An 18,059-nucleotide genomic window follows, 5' to 3' on the forward strand; every position below is an offset into this window, starting at 1 on the left:
GAGGGAGGGAGGGAGGGAGGGAGGGAGGGAGGGAGGGAGGGAGGGAGAGAGAGAGAGAGAGAGAGAGAGAGAGAGAGAGCGCGAGCGCTCTGCTTACACATACAAAGGGGGGGGGAAGCTAGTTATGGTAGTGCATAACTTTAATTCCAGCACTTGAGAAGCAGAGAGGATCTCTATGAGTTCAAGACCAACCTGGTCTATATCACAATTACCAGTGCTATGTAGTAAGACTGTCTCAAAAAGCAAAAATTGTCAAGCAGTGGTAGCACCTGCCGCCTTTAATTCCAGAACTCTGAAAACAGAGTTTGAGGCCAGCCTGGTCCACAGAGCAAGTTCCAGGACAGGTTCCAAAGCTACAGAGAAATCCTGTCTTGAGGGGGAAAAAACAAAAAGCAAAAATTAAGGGCTGGAAAATGGCTCAGTAGTTAAGAGCACTTGCGGCTCTTGAAGAGAATAGAGATTCAGTTCCCAGCACCCACTTGGTGGCTCACAACTGTCTGTGAACTCCAGTTCTAGGGGCATCTGAGGCGCTCCTCGTGGCGCATGCAGTACCTCAGAGGCCAGAGATGCAGTAAAAATAAATAAATAAAAACAAATCTTTGAGCTAGAAAGATGTCTCAGCGATGAAGGGCATTGGCTGCTCTTTGGGAGGACCGGGTTTTGATTCCCAATACCCACGTGGTGACTGACAACCTTCTCTAACTCCAGTCCCAGAAGATCATCCTCTTCTGGCCTCTGTGGGAATCAGGCACGCTTATGATACAGAGACATAAATGTGGGCAAAACACTCATACATATATTTTATTTTAAAAAACAAAACATTCACTTGATTCTAATAGAGCTTCCAGATCTACCTTCCAATTTACAAAAGAACCATGACTGCAGAGCATGGAGCCTACAGAATTAATCTTCCTCTTTCAAGAACCTTAATGCACACTGACCATGCATGCACATGGTGTGCGGAGATGACAACTACCTCTATACCTCTATAGTAAGACAGCCCTGTGAAATATTCTTCTAGACCTGTGTCCACAAACCAGTGCAGCGGTGCACTCCTGTAATCTCAGCACTCAGAAGGCAGACGAGAGGACAGCCTTAAGTTCAAGGCCACTCTGAGTAAGTTCCAGGTCAGCTAGCTAGCGAACACAATGAGACCCTGTCTCAAAAACCCACAAAAGGGCTGCTCAGCAGGTAAAGGTACCTGCCACCGAGTCTGAAAGCTCGAGTTCAATCCCTGGGATGAATAATTAAGAGAGAACCAACTCATGCAAGTTGTCCTCTAACTTCCACATGTACACTGTGGTACACACACATACATAGACACACACAAACACACAATATAATTTTCTAAAGCCACAAATAGAAAGAAAAAAATGCACATTTTAGATAAACATGCTAAGTACAGAATGGGGAGCCAGTCAGTGGTGATGCACGCTTTTAATCCCAGTAAAACTACCAGCTGGAGATCGCTCATCCAGGTACAGTGCTTACTCTGGATACCAGCTTCTGTTCTGAAGCCAAATTCAAAAGCAGCATTTATGATAACATCTGGTACACGGAACAACAGCACTACTTTTATGAATTAGAGTAACAAGCAATTCACAACCTGCCTACAAATGCTGTAACTTCTCTGAGATGACTCAAAGAAGAGTGCTTGCTCCTCATCCAGAGGACCCATTTCAGTTCCCAGTACCCTGTAGGGTTGTTCTCGACTGTAATGCCACTCACTTTTCTAGCCTCTGGGACTCTAGTATACATATGTACACACACACACACACTCTTCTGTTTTTTGGTTTCTGAGACAGGGTTTCTCTGTGTAGCCCTGGCTTTCCTGGACCTTGCTCTGTAGACCAGATTAGACTGGCCTCGAACTCACAGAGATCTGCCTACCTCTGACTCCTGAGTGCTAGGATTAAAGGCATGTGCCACCACTGCCTGGCAATCTTTAATTTTCTTTTTAAAAAACAAAGGCAAAACTGTATTTTAGCTGACAATGGATGGGTAGCAGGAGGTGCAGTCCAGTCAGTGCAGGAAGGAACTCAACGACCATGTACTCAGATGTGACCATCAGTGACCTCAGACCTACCCCAAGGGGTACACTACCCTGCAGAAACACCTTAGATCATGTCAGAGGGCCTGGCTGAGGACATTCTCATCTAGCCTCCAGAGCCATAGAAGCAGGCTGGAATTCAAGCTGTCCCTGTACTGCGAATAAGGAAAATCGGGATGACAGTGACTCACACTTTATAAAGCAGGGATGTGGCCTCCAGCCAGGGTGAAACTCCCCACCAGAGTCCCTTCCTTACAGAAGGCTCAAGGGCAGAGGGACCAGTCCAGGAAAAGGCCTAGACAACATCACCAGCTTCTTAACTACTCTCACAGAAAGCCTGAGCAGAGGAGCAAAGCTGCTCTCCAAAAGAACAAAGCATCAGAAAGTAAGAACACCTGCCAGGAAGGCTTACCTTTCCGAAGAACACGCTTCTTTGCTCGAATGTCAGTTTCTAGCTCTGCTGCTCGAATGTAAATCCTGACAGACTGTGGGAGATGACGGACAGCTTGTGCCACCACAGCCTTGGCTGTGTCCCCAGGCTGCAGCCTGGCTGCTTCTAGCCATACATCTTCACTCTGGGGAAAAATAAAAAGTAAAAAACTCAGTAAGAACAGCCTAGAAACCACAAGGGAGAAGTGGGTACTACCTCTGGGGCCCCCAGATACCTAGAAGAGGGCATCAGATCTTCTGAAATGGAGTTACAGACAGTTGTGAGCAGCCATTGTAATTTCTGGAAATCAAGCTAAGGTCCTCTAGAAGAGCAGTCAGCACTTTCAAATGCTGAGCCATCTACCTCGAGGTTTCTTTTGTTATGACAAGCTACCTAGTTCTTCCCTTCCAGTGCAGCTTACCCTGCCATTATAATGATGGGTCAGTCTCTGCTCCACACAAAAGCAAGCAAGAAACTCCTTTCCCTCTACTTATAACCTTGCTCCGGCTCCATTTCTCCATATAGGTACCATGCCTGGCAGAACACAGAGGGTTTTCTGTCAAGAGCAATGTGTTATAGGCTTCACCTTGGGGCACATCTCTGTCCCTTTCATAATAAGGTTCCGAGCCACTTGTAGCTTTCCAGTGACTTCTTCCAGGCGAGCTGATGCAATCCAAGCTGGTGGATGATGAGGGTTTGTTTCTCGAACAGATTTGAGAAGTAGCCGTGCCTTCTTGATGTCACTGTAAGAATGAGAAGGCATATCAGGTCACACGACCAGAGATATGACAAGAATCAGGCATAAACTGCTAAGGAAAACATTCTGAAAATGCAAAATCCAAAAGAGCTCTGTTGGCCCTGAGCAAACAAACTGAGGCCTGAATGTCAGACAGGAAAAATGAGATAAATACCAGCTGCTTTCTAGCTCACCATAAGCACTGACCTTACTATTTGTAAAATAGTTAACACATACAGTAAATAAATACAAATATATTTCTACATTTCTCAGAACATCCATGACTGTATATTCTTTTTTCTAAAACTCCACAACATACTAGGCAATTCGAGCTCCCATTTCAACCTACCAATTCTGCAACATACTCACTTGATGTCCCCTCCGTGGGTTGGGATCATGGAATTTAGATCCGTCAGATAGCCTTTGGGGTCCACAACAGTTTGCCCACTCACTGAATCAGATACCTACAAGATAGGTAAAGGTGAGAATCAGTTAGACATGACCAGGAATATCTAAAACAAAGAATGAATTACCAAGGGCCCTGGAGACCCTCCTAACAAATCTACCCAAGAAAAAATAGTCAGGAGGAAAATCACCTTACTGTAACTCAGACAACAGCTGGTGATTAGGAAAATGTCTTCTACAGAGAAAGTGTAGAAATCTTCTATAAGAATTGATATTGGGGGTAGGGATAGAGTTGAGGGAAAAATGGCTCCCATAGGCCCATGTGTGAATATTTGGTCCCCAGTTGGTGAAACTATTTGGAAAGAATTAGGGGATAGGACGCTCACTGGAGGTAGGCTTTAAGGTTTCAAAAGATTTGTGCCAGCCGGGCAATGATGGCACATACCTTTAATCTTAGCACTTGGGAGGCAGAGGCAGGCAGATCTGTGAGTTAGAAGCCAATCTGGTCTACACAGTGAGTTCCAGGACAGCCAAAGTTACATAACAGAGAAACCCTGTCTCGGGAGGAAAAAAAAAACTTGTGCCATTCTCAGTGAGCCCCTCTCTCTGGCAGGTGGTGTGGATCAAAACCTGAGCTCTCAGCTGTTCCTTCACTCCACCATGGACTCTTACACTCTTGTGGAATATCACTTTAACTATGCAAATGTGCTGCATCTGTTTATGCTGCATTTGTTTAATTATGTAAAGATGTGTTGCTGTTTTACCTTGCCTGCCTAAGGCACCTGATTGGGCTAATAAAAAGCTGAACAGAGGGATATGCAGGGTTGACAGGCAGAGAAAATAAGTAGGAGAAATCTAGGTTCAAGGGAGAAGAAGAGGGGCTGGCAAGATGGCTCAGAGGTTAAGAACACTGGCTGCTCTTCCAGAGGTCCTGAGTTCAATTCCCAGCAACCACACGATGGCTCACAACCCTCTATAATGAGATCTGGTACCCTCTCCTGGGCTACAGGCATACATCACACATGCAGGGAGAATGCTGTCAACATAATAAATAAATAAATAAATAAATAAATAAATCTTTTTTAAAAAAAAAAAAAAAAGAGGAGGAGAGAATGAGGGAGAAAGAGGGACGACATGCCTGGGTCCAGAAGCCAGGCAGCTGCCAGACAGAAGGACACAGAACAAACAGGAAAGTAAGATATGCAGAATGAAAGAAAGGTAAAGTCCTGAGGCAAAATGTAGATTAAAAAAAAATAGATTAAAACAGAGCTAAGATAAGGCCAAGCATTCAGAACCAATAACCAGTTTCCACGTCATGATTTGAGAGCTTGTTGGTGCTCAAAATAAGTGTGCTATGTACTCTGAAATCACAAACCAAATGAAATGCTTTCTTTTATAGGTTATAGGTTATAGGTGACCTTGGTCATGGTCTTTTATCACATCAACAGAAAAAACAGAAAAGCAACAAAGACAGAAAGAGAACCCAAAAGTTCCAGGGAAAAAATACTCGAGTGAACATATAAAAAAAATTGTCTTTCCAATGTTGTGGAATAATCTTTCTATATGCTGTGATGTGTCTTTGCCAAAGTGCCTTCTGATTGGTTTAAAGAGCAGAATGGAACAGCGGGGCACGTTGGCAGGATTCTGGGGACAGAGGAGTCTCGGGAGAAGAAAGGTGAAGTCGCCAGCCAGATGCAGAGGAAGCAGATGGGCAGCACAGAGTCAAAGAACGCAGACTAAGAGACACAGGTTAATGTAAGTTATAAGAACTAGTTAGGAACAAGCCTAAGTCAAGGCCAAGCTTTTATAATTCAGAAGTCTCTGTGTCATTTTTTCCAAGCTCGCGGCCCAAAGAAAAATCCAAAACTGACTTAAACCAAGAAATTTAAAGTTAAAAATTTGGTAATTACAGTATTTTAATTTCAACACAGCAGTTCATTCTACTATTATAATTGTGAGTTTTTTAAACTGCCAAGATAAGCCAGGTAGCACAAGCCTATAATCCAACTACTTAGAAGGCTGAGGCAGGAAGAGACAAAGTTCAAAGCCCACCTCACTACACAGTGAGCTCACAGCCTTCACAACTTACTGAGTATCAACCCAACATTAAAAACTAAAAATTAGCCAGCCATAGTGGCACATGCTTTGAATACAAGCACTCTGGAGACAGAGGCAGGTGGATCTCTGTAAGTTTGAGAGGTCAGCCTGATCGACAGAATGAGTTTTAAGACAGGGCAACCCTGTCTAAAAACAAAAACCACAACCTAAAAACAGCAAGCAAGGGCATGCAGCTTTAAAAATCAGCAAACAGGAGGCAGAGGCAGGTAGAGCACTGCTGAGGGATATTTTGACTGCATCCTGATGCTCTTGAGTGTGCCAATAAAGTTTGCTTTGAATCAGAGAGCAGAGCTAGGTACTAGGTTTTGGAGGACAGATAGAGAGACATAGAGGAAACAGTAGGGTAGGGCTCAGAGAAAGTCTCAGCCTTTTTGGATGAAGTAATGGGAGGGAGGGAGAGAGGGTGAAGGTCAGAAGGTCACTAGTTGTTTCTCCCCTGCTTCTCTGGTCATTCAACATTCTTACCCCAATATTTGACTCCCGAGTTTTTATTGATAAAGAATAATTAGACAAATGCTCCAGAGCGCTGGTCTACATATCCAGGAGGTCAGTCAAATTATAAGAGCCTGATTTACGAAGAAAAAAAAAAAAAAAAAGAGTAGAAAAGGCCTGGAGATATTGTGAGCTGTCTGGCTAATAGTAAACATGAGGGCCTAAATTAAAATACCCAGCACTCATGTTAAAAATGTGTGTGTTTGTGTATAATATACTAAAAAATGCATGGTCATGTGTGCCTCTTATTTTGTTTTTTGAGATAGGGTTTCTCTGTGTAGCCTTAACTGTCCTGGAACTCACTCTGTAGACCAGGCTAGCCTCAAACTCAGAGAGATCCACCTGCCTGACTCCCGAGTGCCGGGATTTAAGGCCTGTGCCACCACCAAACAACCCGACTGTCCAGAAACTTGCTTTGTAGCATAGGCTGGCCTCAAACTCACCGAGATCCATCTACCTCTACTTCCCAAGTGCTGAGATTAAAGGTATACACCACCATGACCAGTAGCTACTGGTTTTTTATTGTAAAATACTTTCTATTATAAGTTTTCCAAAATACAATAACAAAAGGTTAGGAATTTAGTTCAGTGATAGAACACTTGCCTAGCAAGTGTAGGAGCCTGGATTCATCCCCAGTACTTAAAAAAGGACAGTAAGCTTTATCAATAGAGTATGTGACATTGTTGGGAGGTAGGATGGCCTCATACCTCTAAGGGACAGACTAGTATGCTACACAGGGCTGGCCTTTTACTTATTTATCTGCTTGGGTTTTTTTGTTTGTTTTTTTGTTTTTGTTGTTGTTGTTGTTGTCAAGGCCCCACTTTATTAGAGAAATGGTTGTGGCTTATATAGCCCTTGAATGAGGAATTTGGCTTGGGATGGGGGCAGGGGCATGGCAAGGGCTTCTTTTTTTTTTTTTTTTTTTAAATTATTTTTTACAGAGCCACAGGGGTTTCTCTGTTGCTTTGGAGCCTATCCTGGAACTAGCTCTTGTAGACCAGACTGGCCTCAAACTCAGAGATTCTCCTGATTTTGCCTCCCGAGTGCTGGGATTAAAGGCGTGCGCCACCACCGCCTGGTTCTGGCCTTTTATTTGCTGTGCTAAGTGCACATGTCCTGTACTCACCTGCGAACAGAATCTCATCTACACTATGACAAGGGCAGAGTATCATTTCATGACAAAACATAAAGAATAAACTTTAAGGGGACTGGAGAGATAGCTCAGAGGTTAAGAGCACTGGCTCTTCTTCTAGAGGTCCTGAGGTCAACAGCAACCACATGGTGGCTCACAACCATCTATAAATAATGAGATCTGGTGCCCTCTTCTGACCTGTAGGCATACGTGCAGGAAGAACACTGTATACATAATAAATCTTTTTTTAAAAAATTTTTACATATATCTGTTTTTAATTTGTTGAGTGTTTTGTTTTGTTTATGATGGGGATCAAACGAAGTGCCTTGATGTCCGAGACAAGTGATCTACCAACTGGGCTACATCCCCCAAATTTGTTCCTTTCTCCCCCTTTCAGTACCATTTTTAAGAAAATGCACATGACAAATTCTCACCTGGCTAAGCCTCATGTCCATCAGGGTATTTCTTGCTTGGCCAATCTTCCTCATATCCAGCTCCCCTGTACCAGGTGTCATCAAGCCTGGTGTCATTCCGCCAGGGTATGGCGTGTTCAGGCCACCCGGATAGGGTGTGTTCAGACCTCCAAATTGCTAAGGAGAATAAAACACTGGCTTGCACTGTCATGCTGAGGATTCCACCACCGCCTTTAAACATTGCCCCCTACTCCCCATGTCCTAATAGGTACAGCTATGCAGACTCTTCCACATCACAGCTACAGAAGCATTCAACATCTAACCTCTCACTGCACCCTTTTCAGACTAAAGAAGCCCCATTTGCCCGTTCAGATACTCACAGTCTGTCGAGGATCCACAGATGTGTGGTTCTCTCCAGTCTGTAAATGTTTGGCAAAGAAACTGTCAGGAACAGGGGTCAGCTTCTCATAGCGCGGATTCCGTTGGCGTTTGTTTCTGGCATCGCCAACTTCTGGGATGCTCAGCCACTCTTCTTCTGTGACCTCTGCCAACTTCCTCTGGAAATATGCAGAACCCAAATGTTAGCCATCTACAGGACTTCATAACTGTCTTCCTCAAGGCTCTGGCCTATTGTTCCTTAGAATGACTGATGTAGAGATGGTTTCCCATTTGAAAAAAAAAAAAGAGGGGCTGGAGAGATGGCTCAGAGGTTAAGAGCACTGGCTGCTCTTCCAGAGGTCCTGAGTTCAATTCCCAGCATCACATGGTGGCTCACAACCATTTGTAATGAGATCTGGTGCCCTCTGCTGGCACAAAAGCATATATGAAGATAAGAGCACTCATACATAAAATAAACAAATGAATCTTAAAAAAAAAAAAAAAACAGTAGCTTTGCTTTTTAAAACATAGGACAGATGATCAAATACACTGAAGCACAAACCTCCCCTAAGCAATTAATCCTCTAAGTATAGAGCAGAGTTAGTAAAGGTTCAACAGTGTAGCAACAGCAGAGCAGTTTGGCCTCCACTGCTGAGATGAGGGCCTGAGGACCAGTGTGCCAACCCGTCTGCCCACCTTGAGATCTGTGCTGAGATGAGGGCCTGAGGACCCGTGTGCCAACCCATCTGCTCACCTTAAGATCTGAAAATTGCTGCTGGATTTTGGGACGTTCCATTCGGTATTTTTCGATCTCTTCTTTCTCCCTTTGCTCTCTAAGAACAAAAAAATGTGCCTGCATTAGAAATATTAGATGTAGGGTTTGGAGAAGTATTAGATACAGGCTTAGAGCGCTTGTTCTTATAGAGAAGACACAGCTACCCACAGCTCCAGTTCTAAGAGATCCTGCAGGATAAAAGGGCCAGTCAAAAAAAAAAAAACCCAATCAATCCCTGAGCACAAAACCTAGCACCCTGACCCTGAACCCAGAACCAGTGAAATAAACATACCCTGACCTGAAACCTGAGCCAGTGAAAGAAACACTTTTAGCTCTGAACCCAGAACGTAAGAAACACACCCTGACTCTGAAACCACTTTGGCCCTAGAAGGAGAGCCAGGGAAAGAAATACACCTTAGCCCTGAAAATAGAGCCAAAAAGCTAGAGTCAGTGAAAGAAACACAGTTTGACCCTGAAACCACAGCCAATTCTGCCCTGAACAAACTAACTAATCCCTGAACAGGAAAACCAGCCAATCTCTGAGCAGAAAATCTTCTCCCTGGGAAAATTCTGCCCCTAAGAAGCCCTACAGAAGCCCCCTCTGCCTGCTCAGCTGCTGGCTGTCCTTTACTACCCTGGTAGAGACAGCCCCTCTCCTGGACTCCTCCTTCCCAAATCTCTTTCTTAAAAGAGTTTTGGGTGAAGATCTTCTTTCACAGGTGCAGAAAAGAACCTCCCTTAGAGGAGCTGAGCATAAAAACCAAAAGAAACAGTTACATCTGCTGCTAGGAAACTCTGGGGAGTTGAGCAGAAAAACTTTTTGCCAGAACCAGAGGAGATGCAACATTTCTGCAGCGGCTTCCCTTTAACGGAGTGAAGGTGAAGCAGAGAAGTGGAGCAGAAGAAACAGATAGCTCTGTTAGGACAGGAACCGTACACAGTTCAGCTGTAACAGCTCTCTGGGACAGAAGCAGGAGTACTACATCCTGCCGGGAGACCACGCCCCACTGCACCCCAGCTTAAGGTGTAGCCTGACTTCACAATATATCAGGATGCCTTATCCAGCCTCCAGAGCTATCCTATTGCAGCTCCAGGTATAGCCTGATTTCCAGACAAATCAGAATACCTTTCCCTCCAGGGCTGTCCCTCTGCAGCTCCAGAGCTCACCTACAGATCCAATGCTCTTTTCTGACATCCATGGGCACTAGGCATGCACTCAGTACACATACAGACATGCAGACAAAGCAGTCATACATACAAAATGAGTAAGTCTTAAAAAAAATTAAAAAAAATTGGATGCCCAATGCAAAATGAAGTTGTCTTGTTGTCTATCTTTATTATGCAACCAAAAACAATTCCAAACACTTAATAATTACCTAGAATATATTTTAGGCAACTGTAGATATAATCACAAATCTAATCGTTCAATTATTTACCAAATGAAAACAGAAACTAGAGAAATCAGATATTTTACTTTCCTAGATGTTCCTTGAGTGATAATATGTTTCCATAAAAATAAATCCATTAGAGTCAGGTATGATGGCACACATCCTTAATCTCAACACTGGGAGGCAGAAATAGGCAAATCTCTGTGAGTTCAAGGCTAGCCTGGTCTATATATTTATATAATGATGCATGATTCCAGGACAGCCAGGGCTATGCAGAGACTGTGTGTCCAGAAAAAAAGAAATAAAAATCCATTATAAAGAAAAACATATTTTACTCCGTTAAACAGCACACCTGATCTACACTTCAACACTGTACTCCACAGTGTCAGCTGTGATGGACCAGCCTAACTCCATCTTAAGGATGGAAGTCATTTTGTTTTAAGGTCAGAACAAGTTCATTTCTGTCTGCTGCAAAATTCAAGTTGATCATGCTTTAACCTGTTTCTGGAATTTGACATGCTCTCCTCCACACTACGGAGTTTGACTCACATACTAAATATACCAATAAGATGTTCTACCAAATTAATTTAAAAATGTTCAGCCAAGTTCCTATGTAACCAAAATTCCTCTGAAACTGCCCCCTGATCCTTAAAAACCCTTTATTCTTGCAGTTTTTTAGACAATATAAACCCTATCCTTTCCTGCATTTGATGTTATATTTTCAAACCCTACTTTAAGGAGATAAGCTTGTCTGACAGAAAATAAAACTTGCTTATTAATTTGATAAAGATTTAGGTAATGGTCTTTACTCTCATTTGGTAGACTTAAATTAACAGTTGTTTCCTCCCATTGGTTACCTTGCTGACGAGAAGCTATAGCAACACTATCACTATCCAAAAACTCAAGAGACTATTGTTCAGCTAGAACCTTCAGCTCACTCCTGCTGAATCCAGATAGTCCCATCCCTGTCTCTCTGTCTGTCTCTCTGTCTCTCTCTCCCTCCCTCCAAACAGCACCTTCTCAGAGAATCTCTGAACCAAGGACCAAAAAGGCCAATTCCAAATTCTTGGCGGCTATGGCAGCTCCTCCCCTGAAGGCACCAGCAGCCTAAGTCCCCACCCAAATACTCCAGCTTTTGACCACACTTGGGCACGAACCCAGCTTGTGTGGGACACATCATCACCCCTCACCTACAGGCTAGACAAGCTCCCTGCTCTAGTTCAGATGTGTGACTTCTCTGGCCCCATTTCTGGGACTGGAGGACTCACCCAGGAGTTGCTCTGCTCAAATAAACCTGTTCCTTTTCTTTTCCAATTTGGCTTGATATGGCTTTTTGCATTGACAGAGAAACCTATTACTGGGGTACAGAAAACCTATTAACTATCTTATCCATATTACTAGTTCCAAAAAAAGTAAAAGTTCAAAGTATTATTATTTTTTTTTCCAAGACATGGTTTCTCTGTGTAGCCAGCCCTGGTTGTCCTAGAACTCTCGCTGTAGAGGAAGCTGGACTTGAACTTAGGCATCTGCCTGCCTCTGCTTCCCAAGTACTGGGATTAAAAGTGTGTACCACTATGGCAGGCTCAAAGTATGGTTTCTACTGGGCACATGGAACAGGCCTTTAATCCTAGCACATGGAATGCAGAGCAGGAAATATAATTCTTACTTGATGGTTCTTTTTTTTTTTTTTTTTTTGGTTTTTCGAGACAAGGTTTCTCTGTGGTTTTGGAGCCTGTCCTGGAACTAGCTCTGTAGACCAGGCTGGTCTCGAACTCACAGAGATCCACCTGCCTCTGCCTCCCGAGTGCTGGGATTAAAGGCGTGCGCCACTATCGCCCGGCTTGATGGTTCTTATTGTATAGTTTTACAAAGTTAGAGTTAAAACTTTTCCTTTTAATTTAGACAAAAAAAGGTAAATGTTGTAGAATAACCTTTTTGTACATTGTTATGATATGTCACTGGTTGGTTTAATAAAAAGCTAAACAGCCAACAGATAGGCAGGAATTCTGGGCTGGAAGGATGCTGGAAAGAAGGCAGAGACACCAGGAGATGCAGAGCAAGCAGGAAGAGCAATGTGGAGATGAGGTAAAAAAAAGCTATGAGGCAGAAAGTAAGTTAATAGAATTGGGTTAATTTAAGTTATAAGAGCTAGTTATAAGCAAATCAAAGCTATCTGCCAATCTTTCATATTTAATAATAAGTTTCCATGTCATTACTGGGAAGCCAACGGTGGTAGACAGAGTTTTCTTGTCCTGTAGTCACTCAAACACACTGGGGCTTATATTAATTATAAATGGTTGGTCAATAGCTCAGGCTTATTACTAACTAGCTCTTCTATTTTAAGTTAACCCATATTTCTTATTTACACTCGGCCACATGGCGGTACCTTTATTAATATGGCATGTTCATCTCCTGTTCCCTCTGTGTATGGCTGGTAATTTTTTTGACTCCGCCCTTCTTCATCCCAGCATCCATAGTTTGGTCACCCCCCTCTATAGGCTATTGAGCTTTTTATTAAACCAATATGAATGACAATTCTTCAGTGTACAAAAGGATTATTCCACAGCAGATAATTCCTACAAAAAATCCAACTACACACATATATCCATGCATATAAAATATTCATATAAATAGCTGGGCAATGGTACGAAAAGTACAAAAAAATTCATATAAATAAAGATAGCCTACAAATCTGATAATGCAGCAAGCCAAGGAAAGAGATTTCCATAAATTCAAGGTCAACCTGGACTACATAATGAAACTGCAGCTCAAGAACAGAAAGGGAGGGCTGGAGAGATGGCTCAGCGGTTAAGAGCGCTGACTGCTCTTCCAAAGGTCCTGAGTTCAATTCCCAGCAACCACATGGTGGCTCACAACCATCTGTAATGAGGTCTGGTGCCCTCTTCTGGCCTGCAGGCATACACACAGACAGAATATTGTATACAAAATAAATAAATAAATATTAAAAAAAAAAAAGAACAGAAAGGGAAAGGAAAGGACTGAGAAATTACTTAATGTTAAGAGGTCATACTACTCTAAAGGGGACTTGAGCTAAGTTCCCAGCACCCATATTGAGTAGCTTGAGTCTCTAGCCTCCAAAAGTGTCACACACACACACACACACACACACACACACACACACACACACACACACACACACAATTTAAAGGAAGATATATATATTATAAGTTATAAGTGGTCTAAAAGCAGTCTGGTCTACAAAGTGAGTTTTATGATAGTGAGGGATATATACAGAAACTCAGTCTCAAAAAACTAAAAAAGGGCTAGAGAAAAGGCTCAATGTTGCCGGGCAATGGTGGCACACGCCTTTAATCCCAGCACTCAGGAGACGGGCAGGCGGATCTCTGTAAGAGGCCTGCCTGATCTACAAGAGCTAGTTCCAGGACAGGCTCTAAAGCTACAGAGAAACCCTGTCTCGAAAAACAAAAAGAAAAAAAAGGCTCAATGTTAAGAACACTGGCTGCTCTTCAGTGGATTCTATTCCCAGCACCCACATGGCAACTCACAACTATCTGTAACTTGAGACCCAGGGGATCCAATACCTTCTTTTTTCCTTCAAGGGTACCAAGAACATGTTACACAGATACACATGCAGACAAAACACTCATATAGATTAAAAAATAATGCAATGTTTTAAAACATAATAATGTTTTAGAGAGATTTTCAAAAGTTTAAAATAATAATACTTAAAAAAGAAAAAAGAGCTGGGCAGTGGTGGCATACACCCTTAATCCCAGCACTAAGGAGGCAGAAGCAGGCAGATCTCTGAGTTCTACAGAGAGAAATTCTGTCTAGAAAAATTTTTTAAAATGAATTTTTAAAAAAAGGGAGGAAAAGGGAAAAAAAAAGGCTGAGGATATAGCTCAGGTGTCAAGAATTTGACTGCCATACATGAGGTGTTACATTCAATTCCTTAGTACCACAAAACAAGCCAAATAAATAAATAACCAAAAAAAGGTATGGGTTAGTTTGGTGGAAAGTATCTGCATAGCCCAAACAAGGTAAGATCCCAGGTTTCTGGGAAAAAAAAACAACAAAAAACAAAGGTGGGCATAGTGGCCCACACCTCTAGTCCCAGCATTTGGGAGGCAAAGGCAGGTGGATCTCTCAGTTCAAAGTTAGCATGGTCTCCACAGAGTTCCAGAACATCCAGAGTTACCTAGTAAGATCTTATCTCAGAAAAATAATAAAAAAGATCCCAGGTTTAATCCTCTCCATCCTTCCCCAAAAAAGGGTGACCCAAGTAGACGCGGTGGTGCACACACTAAGATGGCAGAAGCAGACAGATCTCTGTGAGCTCTAGGCCAGTCAAGCTTTCACAATGAGACCCTGTCCCTGATCATAGACAAAGCAATACCCAAAATTCTGTTCCCTTTGTGGCAGCTTTAGTCTAAGCCTTGAGGCTATTCTGGAAATACCCAGCTATGCAGGAACAGGTGTTACAGATCAAGGCCCACATAGCCTCTGAAGTCAAGTAGACATATAGACAAGTTTTACAATTTTCTTCCTAGTCCAAAATAAAATACAACAAAAAGAAATGTATCTTGTCTGGAAGTTGGCTAAGCATAGTATGAAATAACGTACCTTCTTTCTTTTCTTCTTTCATCCATCCTTTTATCCAGAGCTGCATAAATAGCATCTGCTTCCTCATCATCTTTCTCGTAAGGCCCACTTGAGAAGAGGCTCCCAGCATAGCCATTAAACTAAGAACCAAACAACACAAATAAAGGGTCAGCTTTCCCACCAGCACAGAAAGCAGAACGCTCATATCCAGAGGAGCTATTCCAGCTGGAAGAAACTAACCATTATAGCTCTTTTCTGTTGCTGTGATAAAATGCCCTGGCTAAAAAATAATTTAGGAGCTGGGCAGTGGAAGCACACACATTTAATCCCAGCACTTGAGAGGCAGAGGCAGGTAGATCTCCAGTTCAAAGACAGCATGGTCTATAGAATAAGTTCCAGGACAGCCAAGGCTACACAACACATAACACTGTGGTGAAACAAAAAAACAAGTTAAGGAGGAAAGGGTTTATCTGACTTTGGACCCCAGGTTACAGTCCATCACTGCAGGAAAATCATGGCAGGAGAGGCTTTGAGAGAGCTGAACACAGACATCCACAGTCAAGGGCAGAAAATAAACACACCCTCACTTGCTTCCGCTCAGGTAGCTTTCTTCACCCTTATACAATTCAGGGCTCAGCCCATGGAATGGTGCCACCTACATTCAGGATGTGTTTGCCCACCTCAAACAATAATCAAGACAAACCCCAACAGGCATGCCCACAGGCCAGCCTGTTCCTGAGCATTTCCTTATTGAGACTCTCTCCCAGGTGATTCCAAATTATGTCAAATGACAGTTAAAATAACCAGCACAAAAAAGACAAAATACATTGGGAAATCCTAGACCAGGTTCTACGACAGAAGATATATTTATAGAAATACTGTAAAATTGAAATAAAACCTGTAGTTTAGTTAATATAGTGCCAATATTAATTAAAAGGTTTCTATAATTTACTAAAATTGTGTAAGATGCAACAAAACTGAGTGAGCATAGAAGAACTTTTTTTTCTGAAGACAGGGTCTCACTATGTAGCTCTGGCTGGCCTGGAACTTGCTTTGTAGAACAGACTAGTCTTGAACCCATAAGAGATCCACCTGCCTCTGCCTTCTAAGTGCAGGAATTAAAGGCACAGGCTAGTATGCCTAGTAATCTTTTCATTTATTCTCGATATTTTATTTTATTTATCTTGAGACAGGATCTCACTACGCATCCCTGACAGGCCTGGAATACATTATGTAGACCAGGCTGGCCTCAAATTCACAGAGACCCACCTGCCCCTGCCTACTAAATACTGAGATTAAAGGCATACATCACAACAACTGCCTTATTTTATTTTTATTTACGTGTGTGTGTGTGTGTGTGTGTGTGTGTGTGTGTGTGTATGATGTCTGCATACACGTTTGCAGGACCACAGAGGTCAGAAGAAAACACTGGATCCCCTGGAAATGGAGTTACAAGCACTGTGAGCAAACTGATGTCCTCTGGAAGAGCAGCAAGCCCTCTAAACTCCTGGGCCATCTCTTTAGCTCCTTTCCCAAATTTTATGATACTATTTTTCCAAGTTCCTGCAAATTTTAAATCATTTCAAAATTAACATTCTACAAAACATTTTTTCTCAAAGGAAAGATGTTCCTTAGACACTTAGATAAAAAAAAACTCTTGGGGGGCTGGAGAGATGGCTCAGTGGTTAAGAGCATTGCCTGCTCTTCCAAAGGTCCTGAGTTCAATTCCCGGCAACCACATGGTGGCTCACAACCATCTGTAGTGAGGTCTGGTGCCCTCTTCTGGCCTGCAGACATACATGCAGACAGAATATTGTATACATAATAAATAAATAAATATTTAAAAAAAACTCTTGAAGCTGGGTGGTGGTGGCTCATACCTTTAATCCCAGCAGAGGCAGGCGGATCTCTGAGTTCGAGGTCAACCTGGACAGGCTTGACAACTACAACAAAACCCTGTCTTGAAGAAAAAAAGTCCCTTGAAAGATCTCAGTTGCCGGGCTGGAGAGATGGCTCAGAGGTTAAGAGCATTGACTGTTCTTCCAGAGGACCTGAGTTCAATTCCCAGCAACCACATGGTGGCTTACAACCATCTGTAGTGAGATCTGGCACCCTCTTCTGGCCTGCAGGCATACATGGAGGCAGAATGTTGTATACATAATAAATAAGTAATAAATAAGTAATATCTTTAAAAAAAAAAATCTCAGTTGCCTGTACCAAGCAACAAAATTCAACAATAAAGTGAGCATCAGCATCTACACTGATGAATGGTGTAGGAAGTCCTTCTGTTTGTGTGTTGCTTTCATTGGTTAGTAAAGAAACCTCTTTGAGGGCTGGAGTGATGGCTCAGAGGTTAAGAGCATTGCCTGCTCTTCCAAAGGTCCTGAGTTCAATTCCCAGTAACCACGTGGTGGCTCACAACCATCTGTAATGAGGTCTGGTGCCCTCTTCTGGCCTTCAGGCATAACGCAGAAAGAATATTGTATACATAATAAATAAATAAATATTTAAAAAAAAAAAAAAGAAACTGCTTTGAGCCTGGTGATAGAGCAGAACTTAGGTAGGCGGAGAAGACAGAACTGAATTCTGGGAAGAAGAAAGCAGAGAACCGCTATGGAGCTGCCAGGTCAGACATGCTGAATCTTTCCCAGTAAGCCACGACCTTGTGGTGAACACAGATTATTAGAAATGGGTCAAATCAAGATGTGAGTTAGCCAATAAGAGGCTAGAGATAATGGGCCAGGCAGTGATTTAATTAATACAGTTTCTGTGTGGTTATTTTGGGTGTAAGCTAGCTGGGCAGCTGGAATAGAACAAGGGGCCCTCTCCTCCTGTTACAGAGGAACATCCAGGAAAAACACCAACATGTAGTGTTCTGAACCTACAAGTGTATCTCCTTACAAAAGAGACAAAAGTAGTGCAGAGTTTTGTGTTTTTTCTGCTCTCTCTCTCTCATACTGCTAAAGATGAAAAATGAACCTGAGCCCTCCTCCTTGTGGAAGCTGGTTAGCTCCTTCCTGTAGAAGTTAAAGTTTATCTCGTCCAGAACTTAACCTTTCAATTAAGAGCACAGCTGTGCCAGCAATGCCTTCTACAAGTATTATAAGTATTCTTTTTACTTCTTATTTTCTGATTTAATTTGCGTTTCTGTCTCATGG

The 18,059-nt window shown here is 42.6% G+C and overlaps 1 protein-coding gene across 1 annotated transcript in view; it reads right to left on the reverse strand.

The window, feature by feature from the left end:
• The window catches only part of Prpf6 (pre-mRNA processing factor 6), a 54,974-nt gene that overhangs the window by 29,780 nt on the left and 7,135 nt on the right, over positions 1 to 18,059 (reverse strand). Inside the window, exons 3-9 of the mRNA XM_050151077.1 lie at positions 14,923 to 15,041; positions 8,909 to 8,987; positions 8,157 to 8,333; positions 7,798 to 7,953; positions 3,586 to 3,680; positions 3,067 to 3,223; positions 2,463 to 2,625 (exon numbers count right to left, since the gene is read on the reverse strand). Of these exons, the coding sequence (XP_050007034.1) occupies positions 2,463 to 2,625; positions 3,067 to 3,223; positions 3,586 to 3,680; positions 7,798 to 7,953; positions 8,157 to 8,333; positions 8,909 to 8,987; positions 14,923 to 15,041 (946 nt within the window). The remainder of the gene's footprint in view (positions 1 to 2,462; positions 2,626 to 3,066; positions 3,224 to 3,585; positions 3,681 to 7,797; positions 7,954 to 8,156; positions 8,334 to 8,908; positions 8,988 to 14,922; positions 15,042 to 18,059) is intronic.

The sequence above is a fragment of the Alexandromys fortis genome, unplaced genomic scaffold, assembly GCF_014885135.2.
Source record: "Alexandromys fortis isolate MF-2015 unplaced genomic scaffold, M_Fortis_MF-2015_v1.1 scaffold_27, whole genome shotgun sequence".
NCBI classification, from domain to species: Eukaryota; Metazoa; Chordata; class Mammalia; order Rodentia; family Cricetidae; genus Alexandromys; species Alexandromys fortis.